Here is a 17991-nt window from a genome sequence, read left to right as displayed (position 1 = left end):
CAGAAAACAGTACTGCTTGCTTTGGGGTGAAGAGGGGCAGGCTCTGCTGTTGGCTGTGAGGGGAGAGGAGTCCACAGAACAACGAAAGGACATGGGAAGTCAAGCAGATGAATCTAGCTGAATAAAGGTCACAGTCCACTCTTCACCCATGGGCCCTTTGGTTCTGAGCAAGAGGGTGTAGGTTACATGGAAAGGGCAGCTCTTATTTTAGAGACTTTTCTCCCCTAGCACAGAGCCCACAGATAGTCTGGCTTCCTCTGCTTCAGCACAAGGGTGCTTGCCTCTATAATCCGATGAGTTCTTCCCTTTCCCTCACTGCCCAGTCTTCTCCAAGGTCCGTCACGGTACTAGGCAGCCACCCACCACACACAGCACGAGGCCGGATGGACTAGCTGCTTGCAAAGGTCAGACGCTGTTCCCTTCCGGCAAGCTGGACTGAGTGGAAATCCGGTCTCAATTCTTGACAACACTACAAGTCAGCTGATGAATCAGGTCAGTTACTCGGCCCTTCTGAAGCTCTTTCTTTATGCTAAAATGAGCCACGCAACCTACCCTGTGGGGATTCCTGAGGGGACCTGGTGAGAATCAATAGTGTTTATGTGTGAAACGTGCTGGTGGGATGTACGTGGGAGAGACCTACCCTTCTAAAGTCTTGAAAAATAAAAGTTGCCGTTCAAGCATAATCCTTACCCACTAGATAGGACTGACTGTAGCTGGCTTTTGGGAAAGTGTGAATGAAGAGTTTCCTGACATCCACAACCACAGTGACCAGGGTGTAATCTCAGGAAGGCAGCTCTGGAATGTGGCTGTATTTGGAGAAGTGGAAATTAAACACAGGAGTCCAGTTCTCTCACTTTGAGGAGTGGACAAACCACCATGGAAATCTGCCTGTGCCCGTGTACCCGAGCTGCACCCCAGCCGTTGGTCCCACAGGAGGGATCTGTGAATCAGTGTGTGGTTTAAGGATTTGTTAGGGACTTTTATGTACGCCAAAGTTAAGCACCTCTGGCCCAGAGTTTTAAGGAGCCGTCTGGGTTCTCGGCAGTAGACAGACTAGCCGCACTCTGCCAGGGAACTCTTGAGTTTTACGGCACTGAGCGAAAAGGGGAAATCCAAGAAGAGTGCTGATCTGCACAGCAGCAAATACGCAACATGCTAGCGAAGCCTTTCGTGTATTTTTCACCCGAACTCATTCTTATAAAATAAAACATACATGTGTCTCTCCAAAGATTTTGCTATACATCTGGCTCTTCCCTTATTTTCACAGGAATGTTTTTACTTTGTCCAATATATCTTTTCACTGAACTTCAATAAAAACATGATTTACTTCTAATATTTAAAAAATAAAACAAGAAAGGACAAGAAGATATTAGGAGTGTACTTTTTATTTTTCTTTGGTTTCTTAACACAAAAGACATGCGTTCTATAAATAAAAGGAAATAAGATTTTCTGGGAAAGGTTAAACTGCCGGGGGGTGGGGGGGCAGGAAGAATTTCTACCTACTTCCATCTCTGTGACCAAAAGGCTGGTCTTCAGCTCCCATCCTGGCTTTGATCTCAGGTGAAACCCAGAAGGCTCTGTGTGTTATCCGAGGAGGGGAAATGCCCAAGGACGTTGAGTGCCGCAATCCCATGCTCACAGCTGGGCTGGACCCCAAGGTTCACTGAGCATGACATCTCTCCTACCTCCTAGTTACATGCTTTTCACAACATCCTTGGGTGAGGACTCTTCTTTTCACAGGGCTACTGGAAAGGCTCCAACACCAAAGAGCCAGCCCAGTCATTTGCAAACACCCCCCTCAGACTGAGGAAGCGACGGCTGGAAGAGTGTGAAAATGTTGGTGTTGGCTCACTCGTGCTCACAGCCCACCCAGATCAAAGCACTGGCCCCGGGTGCAGCAGTGTTAACTTCCACACCAGGAGGTGGGAGTGGACTCAGGAAGGCCACTACAAGAGCAGCAGATGGTGGGGAAATCATCTATCAGCCTCAATGGCAACATCCGTGCCAGCATCCTGAGGGCCCGGGAGGCCCCCTCATTAGCCCACTGACTGATCCTTAACCCCTCCACAATCCGGGATGGCCAGGACTGCTTCTAGTTCACAAAAGGGCTTCTGATAATAAGAGGAGCACTGACACACGCCTCTCTAACAGGAAACGCAGACCCAACCGCCTTCCGAGTCTACTTCTGTAGGCAAACCCAGAGGGAGTGAGAGAGAAATGCTGAGGCTCCACCACGAGCCCAGGTGAAACTACATCAGACTGTTGGGTCTTTTGAAATAAAAACATCATTTTCAAGTGCTTGTAGCAGAGGCCCGGCTCCTAAGTGGCAGGTAACAAAGGTACATCCTTCTGGATACGTGGCGATTGCACACACTCGTAAACCTTGTGGTGTGGGGGTGGAAAAGACATCTCAGGATCCACACTGTGCCTTTCTGAACAGGCTTCCAGGCCACCCTAGTAGGCAGCAAGGGACAGGAGACCAGCCAGGCAGAGAATGGGATCCTAAGACCCAGTCTTGCATTAAAGGAACTGTGTCCTCGTTTAGTCTGTGCTGGAAGCAGTTTAGAAAACCAGGTTTTGGCAGCAGCAGCTGAAGCCCAGCCCCACTGCCCAGTGCACTGGTAACAGAAGTGTCCTCCTGCTCAGGCCCTGCTGTGTGACGTCAAGGTCCTGTTCAGGGAGGAGGAGGAAGGAGCATGGAGTCTCTTCAAGAGGTCATTTGCTAAGATCAGAAGAAGAAATATAAAATCTGTTCTTTGCAGCAGCAAGAGATTCTTTCGGCCTTTAGTTCTTTGCCATAAAGTCAGCTTTGCTTGAGTGTAAAGGTCCACCTTGCTGGTCGGTCTGCCAAGGGCTGGAGGGAGGCCAGACCCCTGGAATTGGCGAGTGGATGGAGAAGCAGTGGACTGGAGGGTAGACGAGGCTACTGGACCAAGCCAGCCATGGCTGGTGGAAGGACCAAGTCCCTGGTTAGGTTCTAGAGGTACAAATGGTCAATGTGCCCCAGAAGTATCGCAATGAGGAAAACTATCCGAGAATGATAGACGGGCGAGAATCTGGCCAGACCTGCTGTCTCCTTGCTGGTCATATGAGGAATGAAAGTAGGGGTGGAGAGTCTGAGTGAGCGCCATGGTGGCAGTGGGAGGTGACCACAGGGGCACCCTGGAGCCTCTGGCGACCAGCTGGAAACTCTCCCCTAGAAGAGTGGCCGTAATTGAGCCAATTCACTAAGCCTACGATTAAAAAAGTCCTCTGATGGTGAGTGTGAGTACAAACCCCATGAGCACCTTGCTAGAGGACCAGTGGAGAGCGTACTGACCCCAGACACGCGAGGGCTCAGAGGCAACCCCAAGTGCTGTGCGAGGCCTCAGGACCCTGGGACCCGAATGTGGGAGTGGATGCCGCCCGCCCTTTTTCGTGGTGGGCAGTTTTCCATTTAAACTCACATTTGCCTTTAGTGTCTTCTAATGCCTTCTACTCGCAAAAAATGTTCACTTAAAAAAAGGTATTTTTCTTTCCAGTTTCTTTCAACTGTTTCGTTGTTTAAATATCTTTCGGTTTCTTTCAAGTATCTTTTTTCTCCTTCTATTTCTCCTGAACAAGATGAAAAAGACCTCGTTAAAATTCCAAAATTCAGGAAAAGCTTCTGCTCTCCCTGGTCACCCAGCAATGAAGACACAGTCCTCTGTGCCCTAAGATGGAAGAGGGAGGTGCTTGTGTGCAACGGGCATGTTGCTGTGGCTGCACCGCCACAGGCAACGAGAGCCCCTGGGGCGTGTCCTTCCTCCCCTAGCCACACCCCAGCTTCCAGCAGTCTTGGCCACTGCAGCTACCCCATTGCAAGCTGGCCGCCGCGTGGCCAGAACAGCAGGCGAGGAAGAGCGTCAGATGGCAGGCTTTCCGCCAAGTGGCAGGTGGGAGGCCGACCTGGATGGAGCCTGTGTACGCGTGGACCAGCAAAGCAGTCCCATGCCACCAGCTGTGGAACCCGGAGGGGCTTGGTCCCACGCTGTGCATCTTGGTGACCTAGGCTTGAAGGTCACAAGGGCAGCACAGTGAGGGAGGCTGTGAGCACTTGGAAAGGCTGTACCTCCAGCAAGCTCACATTTACCCCGTCCCCTGGTCTACCACCTCTCCCAAGGGGGCCTGTCCCTGGAAGGGAGTGCCTGTACCTGTACCAGATCCCTACCCCACCACATCCCCTGCCTCTGCCTTAGATGGTGAGGAGGGGGATGCAGCCCACGCCAACCCCTCCCTCGTGACACGCCATGGGGGCCATAAATGTCCAGCGGTCCGTCTCCGGGTCATACATCTCCACCGAGCTCAGGTTTGACTGTCCATCATAGCCCCCGACAGCGTAGAGACGCCCACAGCTGGCCACCAGGGAGACCCGACTCCGGCGCGTGTGCATGGGGACGATCAGGCACCACTGGTCTGCCACGGAGCTGTACACCTCAGCGATACTGAGGAAGCCCGAGCCGTCGTAGCCCCCACAGACGAACATCTTGCTTCCCAGGGACGCGGCTCCGTGCCGGCAACGCTTGTTGAGCATGCTGGCCGCTGGATGCCAGGTGGCTGTGTGGTGGTTGTAGTGTTCCACCTGCATTGGGGACAGAGGCACGGGGGTCAGAGCCGAAGCTCAGTCCGCAGGGCGACCTCACAGGGCACGGTGACCTGCATGGTGTCAGACTCCAGTCAGAGGCCAGTGTGTGCCCTGGCTCCCATGCCCTGCTTCCTTGGCTGTGCACCTGCTCTGGGGCTTATGGGACAGGAGAGAGATCACTTAATCTGACCCCCTCTGTCTTACATCTCAGGGAACAAAGGGGTTGCCCAAGGATACACTGCTATGTAGTGACAGAGATGGGATGAGAGCAGGGTCTCCCGAAACCTGTCCAGAGTGCATTCCACCACAGGACTGAGCAACTCCATGGATCTACCACTAGATGGCGGTTGAGAGTTTTTTTGTTTGTTCGCTTTTTAAAGAATAAATGTTTATTTTAAAGAATAAACAAATCATCCAGAATACAACTGTTTGAAACTTCACACTGTGTATAATTGCGCCTACTCTGGGCAGGGATTTTGCCAGGTCTCATGAAGCATTTGTGAACTGGACAGGGTGGGGGTGGGGCTGGCATGGCTATACGCTACCCCTCCTTTGTGTGCACTGGCTCCCATTCTCAGAAGAATTTCAGAGCACGTGGCAGATGGCCTGAAACCTCACTAGATGACGCTTTACCCAGCTACGGCAAGGCTGGAGTTTCTTCCAAAGAATTGCCTTTCAAAATCATTCTCAAAGATGGAAGGAGTGGGTACCCTTTGCCCAGGGGGAGCCCAGACTCACACTGTTGAAGATCTGCAGACCGTCGTGGCCACCCGACACATATATCCTGCCCTCAAACACCGTCACCCCAGCAGCACTGCGACTTGAGCTCATCGGGGTCACCAAGGTCCACCTTCAGGGAAGAGCCGGAGGGGGGGGGGGGGCATGAGATTCGGCGTTGTTGTCCTCCCAGGACAGCTCAGAAGGGCTGGGGTGAAGCGTGGAGTGTTCCTTCTCACCCCGCACAATCTCCCCACCTCTGCAGGCACTCAAAATCAGCACGTCCCAAACAAGGCCCCTCTCCCTTACAGATCTGCACCTCCCTTGCACTGCCCAGTCTCGTTAATGGGACCACCAGCCATTGAACCGCCATACTCAGATTCAGTGTTTTCATGGTCTTTTCTCCCTCATCATCAACATTCCTGTGGTCACCAAGTCCCAGCTGGTTTGCCTTGGTAGTCACTGCTCGTTCCCATCCCTGCTACCTCTGCCCTAGCTCGGGCCTCTCACCTGGTGGCCTGCCACAGCCTCCTTACAGGTGGCCTGGCTTTCAAACCCTCCCCATCCCAACCCTATGCAGCCCACCCCGGTAGTGGCTCCTTACTGTTTTCTCCATGGCAGAGTCCCAGTTCCCTATGCGGTTCTTTATCTCTTGGTCCCCATCTACTTCACTTTCATTTCCTGCCATATGCCATGCATGCTGGCTGCTCGGTCACACTGAGCACTCGCTGTCCTCTGGGCCTCTATTTTTGTTCCCTGCCTACAATGCGCATCTCCCACTATCCATAATGGGTCTCCTCTCAGAAGTCAACCCTGACACCCTGCCTCTCCCTGCCAGCCACAGTAAAGATGAAGGTGCTCCCAACCCTGCACCCAAGAGCTCCAAACAGACGCCCCCAGGGTAGGAGAATCACGATGCACCTGTGGCCCCTGCAGACCAGCTGCTAGGATCTCAGACACCCAGCCTGCCGCCTGATACATAGTAAGTTGGTTAAGTGAATGGAACATTGGCTGAAAAGCATTCTGATGAATCAACTAACTGGCTTTTGAGAAGATTCAAATACTGAAATGAAAAATTTGGGCTAACCTTGCCAGTTGTTTTCCAAAAAGTATTCCATAAAGGAAGATGGTGACAGGCGTTGTGTAAGATGAGATTGAACAGACTTCTTCACTGCAGAATTTTTCAGTCTTTAAAATGTTAATATGTTTTATGGAAAGATAGGAACTCTAGTGGTACATACATCAATGTCTTCTAAGCTTATTTGACCATATAACTTTTTTTTTTTTTCTCTAAATCACATCCTACCCGAGTCATACCTATCCTGCTTTGGAAAGTGTTGTGCATTTATTTCTTATCCCCTTTCACCTGCACTTCCATTAAATGGGCTGATTTAGGGGCGCCTGGGTGGCTCAGTCGGTTGAGTGGCCGACTTCGGCTCAGGTCATGATCTCATGGTTCGAGCCTCACGTCGGGCTCTGTGCTGATGGCTTGGAGCCTGGAGCCTGCTTCGGATTCCGTGTCTCCCTCTCTCTCTGTTCCTCCCCTGCTCGCACTCTCTCTCTCAAAAATAAATAAAGATTTTAAAAAATGGGCTGATTTAACAAAGAGGTATAGATGATTAAATAAACATTTCCAGCTATCTACACAGACTTATCTGTTTTAAAAATTTATTCAATCCATGGGTGCCTGGATGGATCAGTTGGTTGAGCATCTGACTCACGACTTTGGCTCAGGTCATGATCCCAGGGTCGTGGGATCGAGCCCCATGTCGGGCTTTCATGCTGAGTGGAGCCTGCTTGGGATTCTCTCTCTCTCTCCCTCTGCCTCTCTCTCAAATCAAAAAAATTAAAAAACTAAATAAAATAAGCCTGGCCGGCTCAGTTGGTACAGCTTCCAACCCTTGACCTCAGGGTCATGAGTTCAAGCCCCATGTTGGGTGCAAGCTTACTTAAAAAAAATAAAGTAAAATAAAATTTATTCAGTCCTTCATTCATTTAACCAAAAGTTATTAAATACTTATTATATGCAAGGTACTATACGGGCTGAAAAGGCGACTAGGATATTCTCTATCCTGCAGGTCTAATTCTTTATACTGTTTAACAAGTTTCAGTTGTCCTGGGAGCTGGAGTCCTTACTTGTCTGTCTCGGGTGAGTAGGTCTCCACAGAGTTGAGAGAAGAGTTGCCATCGTAGCCCCCACAGACGTAGATCTGCCCGTCCAGCACGACCGTCCCCATGGCACTGAAAAAGACAGAGCTGTCATCCAGATGGGCCTCCGACTTCCAGGGCCAGCCTTTCATGCTCCCTGGGGGATGCCTCTTTCTAGAGCAGACCTAAATCCCACACGTGTGACTAAGTAAAGGTGTAAAATTGAGGGGGAAAGAAAGAAGCTGCCGTGTGGTACCCCTTGCCAGGGTTCGCTCTGGGGCCCGTTCTCAGTCCTCGATCTGTCTGAAATGCTCACCTTCCACCTTGCTGTGCTCAGGGTCTCATCACCTTTGAGGCCCAGGTCAAATTCCTCTTTCTCCTGCTCAAAAAGCCATCTTGGATCCTTCAGCAAGAGTCCGTCCCTCCCGCCCCTCGCTGCCAGGGACAGCTTCTTTATCACAGCTTGGTTGTGGTCACTCGTTCACTCCTCAGATCCCATGAGGTACTCAGGAGGTTCGCATCCCAGGCACTAGATTCACAGTGCTGAGCAAGCCAAAGCTCCCACCCACAGGCCACTACATTCTGGCACCTGTCACCTCTCAACAAGTGGGGACCTCCTGGAAGACAGGGGTCTTCCTCTGTGTGACTCTGACAGTGCTTAGCATGGTGCTTTGTACGTGATAGGCCTTCAACATGTTTGTTGTGTTAGCCTGATTTTATTTAATTCGCTGTGAAGTTCGACAGATGTCTTTTCATGACAGATGTGGCCCCGCTGGCCCCTACTTTGTCTCAGTGGGTGACGCTAGTCTCCTGTTGTGCACTTACGACATAGGGCAGGTACTCTAGGCTTGCTATCTCCCACCCTCACCACACCCTGCAAGGAGGCACCACCATCTTCACTGTACAGATGAGCAGCTGTGGCTGGGGAGGTCGGGTGCTTTTCCAGACTGCCCAGGGAGAGGCATGCTTCCTATCTAAATGCGACAAGCCCACTCCCCTGCTGTCTACCATGCCCCACTCTCCTCAGATTAAAGACCCAGTGGTCTGGCATAATCACATAATCTTCCGTTCTACATAAAGCCTCATGAGAAACATGAGTGCCAAGTTGCCCGATTCACGGTTTTCAAATCTGATGTTGGAGAAGATTAAAAATGAATCTGGGTGGCTGACAAACAGGAAAATAAAATATACCGGGCTAACTGCCACCTTTCCAATGTAAAATCAAGCTGATTCCATGCAATGTCCCTTTGAGGGACTTGGTAACAGAACCCCCCCCACCCCGAACGAGCCTAGAAGAGGAAAAGGACTCTTGCCTCAGGCAAGGACCGTGGGAAGACCACAAATTCACTAGACACATCACTATCCTGCTAGAAGCAGACATACGTAACAACACAGGAATGAGCTCAACAGCAATATGAGAGAAGAGGTGCCACAAAACTGCATCAGGTTAACTGTCAACTAAATGGTAGAGACCAGCGTGAAGGGGGAGGGGGGTGGGGGGCACGCTGACCAGCATGGACTAGAATGGTCCACAAGAGAAAGCCTGAAGGGGAAGGGCTGACAGCAGGGAGGAGTTTGTCACCAACTGGCAAGACAGACTGCCATGTGGGGTGTCAGCAGGCAAGGGACTCAGAACATTTTTAGGCAGCCTGTAATTTAAAAGGGAGGAAATGGAGCTGGATCCACGCTACTAATAACAGGGCATTAGCCACAGTGAGGGAAGGGGATGCCCAGGGGACTCTCCTGCTGGACAACACTCTAAACCCGGGGACGTCAAGGCAAGGCAGTTGCCCAGAGCAGACACACAAGGAAGAACAAGTAGTTGCAGTGAAAGCAAAAAAGGCAGTCAGGCGTTGGGGAAATGGAGCGATGAGTCATTCGAGGCCACAGAAGGCCACAAAGCACCCAAGGAGCTGAAAAGGGAAGCACTGAGGCAGGGAGAGGGAGAGAAAGGAACCACAAGCCTGTTAGCTCAGGGTCTCGAGAGGAGCAGATCGTGTATACAAACTTTATTTTTCCCAAACGAGCCTAATTTGACCCTTTGTGCATCTGGTCTTATCAGTACAGAAGCAGATTCCTTCCGGCTCGAGGCCACGTACTAACTGCACGACGGGGCACATGTGACTCCCGGCCCGACACTTCCACATGGTAAAGGTCTCCCACCCCAATTCTTCCTCCTCACCACATATGCAGTCACTTGATCTTACAAACAGAAAACCCAAAGCAGAGCATCTGCCCCAGTGGTTTTCAAACTATCCCTTTCAAAAATAATTCATTTAACTTTCCCTCTAGAGTTGGGCTTCTGTCAAGGAAGCTCAGTTTATGAAAGAGAAATGCAGAACTGTTCTGGTTATACGGGTAGGGACAACTTCCTCTCCTCTGTCAGCCCCGGAAGAGAAACCTGAATGCCACTTGAAACTGCTGATCCGGGTGGCCCCACGGAGGGCAGAAGAACTTGTCCAGTTATCCCCTCCCACTCTAGAGCTCCCACCGCCCAACCGTGCACATGCTCCACACACGCCTGGTGTAAGGGAAGAGGCTGCCTGCCTCTTCAGCACTAAGAAGGCTGAATGGAGGTGCTATTTGGATGCCCTCGAACCCTTCTTCAGGAAATCTGAGCAGGCAAGCGATGGAGGAAACAAGTATCTGGAAGTTGTTAAGCGACATAAACTTGGTCCACTTCACAAATACCTATGTGCTCACACCTGGGGGTGGGGGCCCTGAAGTAAAGTGCATTGCTGCGGCTCACATACTCCCTGGGGTAGTGGAAGCCTGCGTGTGGCAGAGATGTGGAGGGGGGGGAAGAGAGTATAAGGGACAACATCGCTCATTTCCTTTTATCACTAATAAAGTGAAATCCTACTCATTCTTCAAGTGTCGACTTCATCCCACCTCTTCCCTGAAATCTTCCAGAGGTTCCCATCCAGTTTTTTTCCCCTTCTCGAATCTTCCATAATGTGCATTTTCAGTCCTTATCTGACAAATAATAATACAACTTCCACATGTCTGTGTCTCATCTCCCCAGGTTCCTCAAAGGACAAGGCAGGGATTTTAAAGCAGATGGGGGGGGCTGGCTCCCGGGAGGCGCTGGCTGTGGCTGGCCTGGCCGCAGGAAACTCCCAGGCCAGCTTGTGTTTTACATTATTATGTGCCTCTGCTTGTCTCTCATGGTGCTCCCCAGATGTTCAGTGTGTGTGCTCGGGCTGCACAAGTGGCTTCCAGGATACCTTCTCTTGCTATTCATGCTCCCCACTCTGGTCCATGTGTCCGTCTCTGGGTTGTAGACCTCCACAGTGCTCAGCCGTAGCTGGCCGTCATACCCTCCGATGGCATACAGAAGCCCGTTCACCACAGCCACACCGACACGGCTGCGGGCTGTTGTCATGGGATGGCACTTCTCCCAGCGGTTGGCGATGGGGTCGAATACTTCTACCACATTCAGGGAATCACCTGCATAAAAATTTGCTACTCAAATTAAAACAAATGAGACCACGTGTTTAGATCACGGCTGCTGGGCATTGATTATATGGAACGTTTGACCTGACTCTATCAATTCTTCCCACAGAATTACTGGAGCCAGATGGGCCCACTACGACATTCCAGCTGTGTTAACCTCAAACCTAATTCTTCAAGGAAAATCAGAATCAGACAAGAGGCATGTACTTTCTAGAGAGGGCAGTTTTACAACTGCAGTGAGGTATTCCACCTGCTTAAAGCCAAAGATGGGAAATGGGCACACTATCCCCCCAGGGCAGGAAGCATGCCTGGAGGGAAGGGGTGGGTCCCCTGCTGACTTTCACTTACTAGCATGTGACTCTGGGCAAGTTGCTTTGTATTCTTACCTTCTATTCTCACACATGAAATGGGGATAATCTCTGTGGCAGCTTTGTTGTCAAGATCAAATGACAGAATAGGCAAAGCACCTAGCATAGTTCTAAAACATACTAAGTTCTCAATAAACAGTAGTTACAGTAGCCAGGAGTGATTCCAACCCTACCTTCATACAACAGGTTTGTTTGTTTGTTTTGTGGATCAAATAAGATAATCCACCTTCCCTGTGTTATTCTGTTGTGGGGTACCTCATACCGTCCACACTTCAGCGTGTACTAGTTAAGGACTTCCCTTCTCCAGGTCACATGGTTAACAAGCAGCAGAGACTTGTACCCACCTCTCATTAACCTTCAATTAAAAATGAAGCTGCCCAGGATTGCCCACCAACGCCCCACCTCCACAAACCGAGACTGACACTGTGAACCGGCCTGGCCTTCACCTAGATGACAATCTCACGCCACTGTACCACAAGGGTTCAGGCGCCACGTTACAAATCTCTCCTGCCCTGCAGCAGTGCCTGGGTGGGCAGGAGGGCAGAGGGGCCCACAAGCTTTCCTGAAAACTTGACTGTGTAAGAGTTGCCAACAGCATACGGATTCTGAAGCATGTGTGCTTTTCATTGCAGGTAGGAAGTGAAAACAGCATTACTGATAGTGGCAGAACCTGTGTATATGGAGAATTTTCCTTCTCATGGGGACATGGTCATAGTCATAGTCTAACTCCAGAGATCCGTATGACCAATGTGATTAGCTTGGTAACAGAACTGGGTGTTTAACTGAATTTTACCCAGGGCTGTATTTAGCTCTGATATTCTGATTCAACGGTATTAACATCTGACATGCTTTAACTGCAGTACAGTTGTACAAAATCAAGAGGGACCAGGGTGGTGACACACGAGGGAGGGGAACCAGAGGGCCGGGCTAGGTTGTTTGGGTGCCTTTTCGTCCACAAAGTCCAAGACAGGGCGCTGCAAAGAGGAGCTGCAAGATACCTGCTGAGTTGAGGCCCCCCACGGCGTAGATAAGGCCAGTGATGGATGTGCAGCAGCGAGGCCTAGTTCTGAAAGCCGGCAGGTGGGGCCGGCGCTCTGGCATGAGGTGATAGTCCTTTGCTTCGTCTACCAGGTCCCTGGAACAAGGCACAACATGTTATGACAGGAGGTACTCTCCCCACGTGGTCTACATGTGTATTTCCAATCATGGCTTCCCCACCCGAACTGCAGGGGAAATATGGGAGGAGAAGCCTTCTGGAAGGTTTGGTCTTGAACCCAGGTGAGTCCAGGGGAAACCATACACAGCTATTGAAACATGCTCAAAATTGGAGAGGCAGGGTGAGCAGAGCCCATGTCAGCAGGTGTAATCAAAATGAGTATCTTCTAACAAGCACACACCTGGCAGAAGAACAGGGTGACGGCCACAGCAGTTGGCATTGGGGAGGTTCAACAAGCAGCCTGCATCCTGTCACAACGGAGACCCAGCCCTTCCTATACCTATGGCTCGCACCCTGCAATTCGCTATTGCTCACCTAGACTGTGGCAGCAGAAGCCGACTGCTCCTGGTGGATTTCTCTGCCTCCAGTCCTGCCTCTCCATTCCACCCTCCACACTATAGCCCAAGCTGTCTCTAAGAACCTCCGATAGCTACCCATTGCCTACAGAATGAAGTTCAAATTTAACAGCACCGTTGAGATGGCTGGTTGCGGGGTCCCACCTACCTGTAGCCATACTTCCACCCCTTGCCAAAACACACCTTCATACTGCTCGCACACAGCCACTGACCTCCCTTGAACCCGCTGGGAATATGACAAGCAGTTTGGAGGAAGGTGAACATTGTTCTTTGCTGCTCTGCTTTTATAATGATCCTCCTAAAGGGCTACCGCCTTCTGAGCTGTTTGGGGAGCTCTGCTGTGCCAGGTCAGCATTGATTTACCCAGGGTAAAAGTTTCAGGTGCCGTAAACATGTCCCCCCACTCACTTGCCCATCACTTAGATGGGCCCAAACCCACCCAAGGCCAGCACCCTAATGTTTACTGGAGACAGTAAGGAGCCCCAGGGAGTCATCACCAAGTGAGCTCCTGGAGATGCTAGGAAATCTTCAGGCAGCATGGGGGAGGAAGCCCCTTCTGCCCTGATGCTCCCTCATGGCACATTTCTTTGCCCAAGAGGTCAGACTTAGGCTTTTCCGGGCTCTAGACAGAAGACAGATCAATCTGCGTGCTATAAATTAGAACTGATCACTCAATCCTTCCTCCCCTGAGCTGGAACATAAACAGCCTAAGTGGGGCCACGTCCTCTCCTCTGCCTGGACCCCGGCAGCATCCTGTGCAGGCTGATCCTCACTCACCTGCATTTGTGGCAGCAACGCACCATGTCATCCTGCTGCACACGGTCCGACAGGAACTGGGGCCGGCAGAGGGGTAGGCGGATATTGGACAGCAGCTCAGGCAGGCAGGGCCCCCTCTGCTCCCGGTCGTATCTGACCCAGGCCAACGCAGCTTCAAAGACCTGCCGCGGCAGAGATGCAAGCTGTACAGTAACTCCTCTCTCCCCGGGCCGTATCCCCAGGCACCCCACCCAACCACCCTGTCTCCATCCCTCCACTCCCTATATTCAGCTAGTCCCTTGGGTCCATCAATCTTTCCTCCTCCTTGTTTCCTGAAGCCACTGTTTCTACCTCCCCAAGCTGCCCCATTTGGCCATCTTTTGAAACACAAGCCTCGTGACTATAACAAGCTCCTGGCTTTCTTTATACCTTCCTAATGAAAAGCTAGCTGCCGGGGCTCCTGGGTGGCTCAGTCAGTTGAGCATCCAACTTCAGCTCAGGTCATGATCTCACAGTTCATGGGTTCGAGCCCTGCATTGGGCTCTGTCCTGACAGCCTAGAACCTGGAGCTGCTTTGGATTCTGTCTCCCCGTCTCTCTCTGCCCCTCCCCCGCTCATGCTCTGTCTCTCTCTCAAATTAATAAACATTAAAAAAAAGAAGAAAAGCTGTCAATGGTTCCTTATTCCTTTCTGCATTCCACCCTGCCTGCTTTCCTCCTTAGCCCCCTCCCCCACCGCCTCCCAGGCTGGCTAGTTCTCTGTTCATACTGCCACCTTCACATCACCTCCAAGTCCCCTCACCTCCTCCTCTTCTTCTAAACCCACTCCCCTTTTCTTAACGCTGGCTCCAGATCCACATTCTCTGGAGGTCTCCCTAACAGCTCTAGCCACAAGGGTATGTCCCTCTAAAACCCCTGAAATGTACCACTTGTAACTGAACTGACCCAGGTCACGCTCATTAGTGGAATGGCTAGAGAGGGGCTTGCTCTTGGGACGGAGCTCTTCCCTGTGAATCACAGGGCCCACACGACCACACTCAGGGCCCACTTTCCCCCTGCTTTTCTGACATTAGGGAAATAAGCAGCCTCCTGGAGCCTGGGGCTCCTCCTGCTGAAGCAGAACTTCACGACAGGCCAGGACTCTCCACTGCAAATACCCCAAGCTGCTCTGCCCTGGACTTTGGTTAGTTTCCCAACGACTGAACAGGTGGAGGCCTTGTCGGGTGGTGCTCCCGGTGTCCGCAGGGCCAGATCTAAACACCTCACCCCTGCATTCGAGCCCTCTGCTGTGCAGCCCTCGCCCCACTCCGCTCCAGGTAACATCTACTCCCAGTCCTCTTCAGGCGCTTACACCCACCTCTGCTCACCTAAAGGGTCACCCTTCGCTCCTCTGCTAACACCCTGCACTCCCATTTATTCACATTCTTCTCGACCATTCCGATAAGAGGTCTTCTTTGTCCTTCGAGGACCCTCTGATCATCCAAAGGCTCCGCCTCTTCCATCAATTTCAATCTGCCGGCAGTGACCAACGCCTCCAATCCTTTCTGCTCAGTAACTGATGCCAATGAGCCTTTGACAGTGCTCCCTCTCCCCCAACCTCCCTCTCAGGGCCCCCTGCAGAGCCTGGTTCCTCCCCACTGTCATCCAGCACCGGCTCCATGAGTTATGATGTGGGTGCCCTCAGTGCCCATGCTGAGCCTATCTCCCTTAATCACGCCCACCTGGGAAAAAAGTCTCTACTCTGGTGAGGTCCAGCTCTTTAAGCTCACCCCCACCCGCACTCTGCAGCTGACAGAGCTGGCCCACCCATTCTTTTTTTTTTTTCTTTAAGTTTATCTATTCTTTTTGGTAATCTGTACACGCAGCATGAGGCTCCAACTCACAACCCCAAGATCAAGATGAGTTGCATGCACCTCCGACTCGGCCCAGCCAGGCGCCCTTTGGCCGGCCCATTCTAAATATGTGACTGCTAATCTCATCAGGGCCGCTTCCCACCAGGCCCTCTTCCTTCCTCTAGCTGCATCTTCTTTCCAGCTCCCACAGGGCTGGTGCATGCCTCTTCATCCGACCTCACGTTTTTACTACTCCTCCTGATCCCCATTCTCAGCTGAGAAAACAGAACCAAGCCAGAAGAGAATGTCAATGGAATCTGCCAGCACCTCCCTTCTCACCCCACGCCTCCCCGCTGCCACTGGGTGCGGGGGTTCTTCCTCCTGTGGTGGCAGATGAGAACGGCTGGCACTTCTAACAGGTACACGCCTTGTGCCCTCTGCTCTGCCTCCTCTCGCTTACTGAGGACATTGCTCCAGCAGTCATTCTCCCTTTTCTCCTACATCACCAACTCTTCCCTCTTTTCTGGAAAATTCCCACCAGCAGCCAAATGTACCCGTCATTTCTCTCACCTTAAAAAACAAACCAACCCCTCCTGACCTCATACTCCTCCCCAGAGACTGCCCCGGTGCTCTGTTCTCCTTTAGAATAAGATTCTTTCATGGCAGCATTACTTCCAATAGTAAATGCTGGAAATAACCCGAACATCCAATAAGAGATGCGATGTTGATAAAATCAACTGAATGTTAGACACTAACATGGATACAAATGTTCATGAAAGATGTACGTAGTATAATAAAACAAACCCACAATCAACAAGCTGCACACACATCATGATCTTCATTAAAAAAATAACAACTGGGGGCGCCTGGGTGGCTCAGTCGGTTAAGCGTCCGACTTCGGCTCAGGTCATGATCTCGCGGTTCGTGAGTTCGAGCCCGCGTCGGGCTCTGTGCTGACAGCTCAGAGCCTGGAGCCTGTTTCAGATTCTGTTCTCCCTCTCTCTCTCTGACCCGCCCCCGTTCATGCTCTGTCTCTCGCTGTCTCAAAAGTAAATAAACGTTAAAAAAAAAAACAAAAAAACAAAAACAACTGAAAACAAAGATCAGAAAGAGCAGTAGTCCCGTGTCACCTGCAGACCAGACCGCTGCCCTGCTCTACACACCTGCTCCTCAGATTTTACATTCAGCTCATCCCGAGACACCAGCTCAAGCACGTCTTCCAAGGGCAGAGCCAGGAATTCTTCTGACATGGACACCTCTACAAAGTGCTGGTGGATGAAGCTGTTGGCCGCGTCGTACAGCACCGCGCACATCATCGTCTCAGCAAACTGGCGTACACCCAGGCAATTTTTGGGGTGGAGGCTTTTGGCGTAAGAGAAAATGAAAAGAAACAATTTAGAGGAAGAATGTTCTCTTCGATCATTCTCAGGCTGGTTCCGGGGGGTGGGGTGCTACAGAATGGAAAAAACCCCAGCTTTGCTGGAAACTCCCTGTGTGATCTCAGGGGTGCCTCTCAGCGCCTAAACCGTACAGGCTTAAAATTAAGAGAGTTTATATCCTCAGAGGGCCCTGCCTCTTGGGCCTCGTGCTCAGTGCGTCTAGGGGGAATGAGCTCTCCGGGAAGTCCCGTGAAGCAGCCCTGAGGAGAGAAGAGAGCACATACTGGAAAACCTGTTTGCTTTCCTTCAACCGCTGGCATGCTTTGGTGAACATCTACCTCTGTTCCCCAGGGGGGTACTGAGGTTGTAGGATGAGACTTTAAACCATGTGGGGAGACGACTTCTCTAACATCAGGACCCTTCCACTTTTTCATCTTTTTAGTTGATCTAAAATCTTATTCTTTTACTTACTTTTTTCATCTTTTTTAAATAGCAAGAAGCTCTATGGGTCTAATTGTTCAGACGCCCAGAAGAGACAGCAGCAGCTACCACTCAGCACCATCGGTGAGCCCAGTACTTTGCCAGGCCAGAGTCTCCAACCGCACTGCCAAGCAGTAATCGCCTCCATTTTTAGATGGAAAACTGAGGCTCAGAGAAACTAAGAAACGTGCCCACAGCCTTCTACAAGCAAGTGGCGGTGCCGAGGCTGAACCCTCTGCGCGTTCCCATGGCCCCAAGGCAGACCTGCCCTCACTGGGGCCATCTGGGTAAATCTGGGCCTTGCATGGCACCAGGTGACAGGGGAGGATCCCTCAAGTGCCACTAACAGCCTCACCTGGAAAAAGCCTCACCTGACAACAGCTACCCACCTCCTCAGGCTGTGGCCATGGTTAAGCAAGAATGTGGCAAAAGCACTCAGCGTGGTGGTTGGCATGAAGTCAGGGCAGCTGCCTTCATTTTTATAATGGTTTTCTTACTACTGTTGCATCTCAAATGAGCCCAAAGTGGTGCTGAAATCTTAGTGACAGCAGGAGATCCTGGGGGGATGGGGCTTTTCTTATTTTGACTTTGTGACTGATAATCCATGGAGGGAGAGGGTATGTATCAGAAGGTTTGCTCCCCCCACCCCGCCACCATGTTGTTTAAAGTTCTAGGCAGAGT

At 51.2% G+C, this 17991-nt stretch overlaps 1 protein-coding gene across 3 annotated transcripts in view; it reads right to left on the bottom strand.

Annotated features, from left to right (window-relative positions):
* Nucleotides 1-1367: 1367 nt before the first annotated feature.
* KLHL18 (kelch like family member 18) overlaps nucleotides 1368-17991 on the bottom strand; it is a 55334-nt gene continuing 38710 nt past the window's right edge. For 2 of the 3 annotated variants that reach the window (XM_047094466.1, XM_047094468.1), the window contains 7 exons: nucleotides 16615-16813; nucleotides 13642-13802; nucleotides 12291-12427; nucleotides 10696-10933; nucleotides 7457-7561; nucleotides 5342-5453; nucleotides 1368-4600 (listed from right to left, as the gene is read on the bottom strand). In XM_047094466.1, the coding sequence (XP_046950422.1) occupies nucleotides 4214-4600; nucleotides 5342-5453; nucleotides 7457-7561; nucleotides 10696-10933; nucleotides 12291-12427; nucleotides 13642-13802; nucleotides 16615-16813 (1339 nt within the window). In that variant the 3' untranslated portion in view covers nucleotides 1368-4213. The remainder of the gene's footprint in view (nucleotides 4601-5341; nucleotides 5454-7456; nucleotides 7562-10695; nucleotides 10934-12290; nucleotides 12428-13641; nucleotides 13803-16614; nucleotides 16814-17991) is intronic. The other variant, XM_047094467.1, reaches the window with a different exon arrangement.

Source organism: Lynx rufus, unplaced genomic scaffold (assembly GCF_022079265.1).
Source record: "Lynx rufus isolate CCGP_SWC_20201006 ecotype Redwood Valley unplaced genomic scaffold, mLynRuf1.p SCAF_4, whole genome shotgun sequence".
In the NCBI taxonomy this organism is placed as follows: Eukaryota; Metazoa; Chordata; class Mammalia; order Carnivora; family Felidae; genus Lynx; species Lynx rufus.
The sequence above is the reverse complement of the archived record's forward strand: the minus strand, read 5'-3'. Positions and strand labels throughout refer to the sequence as shown.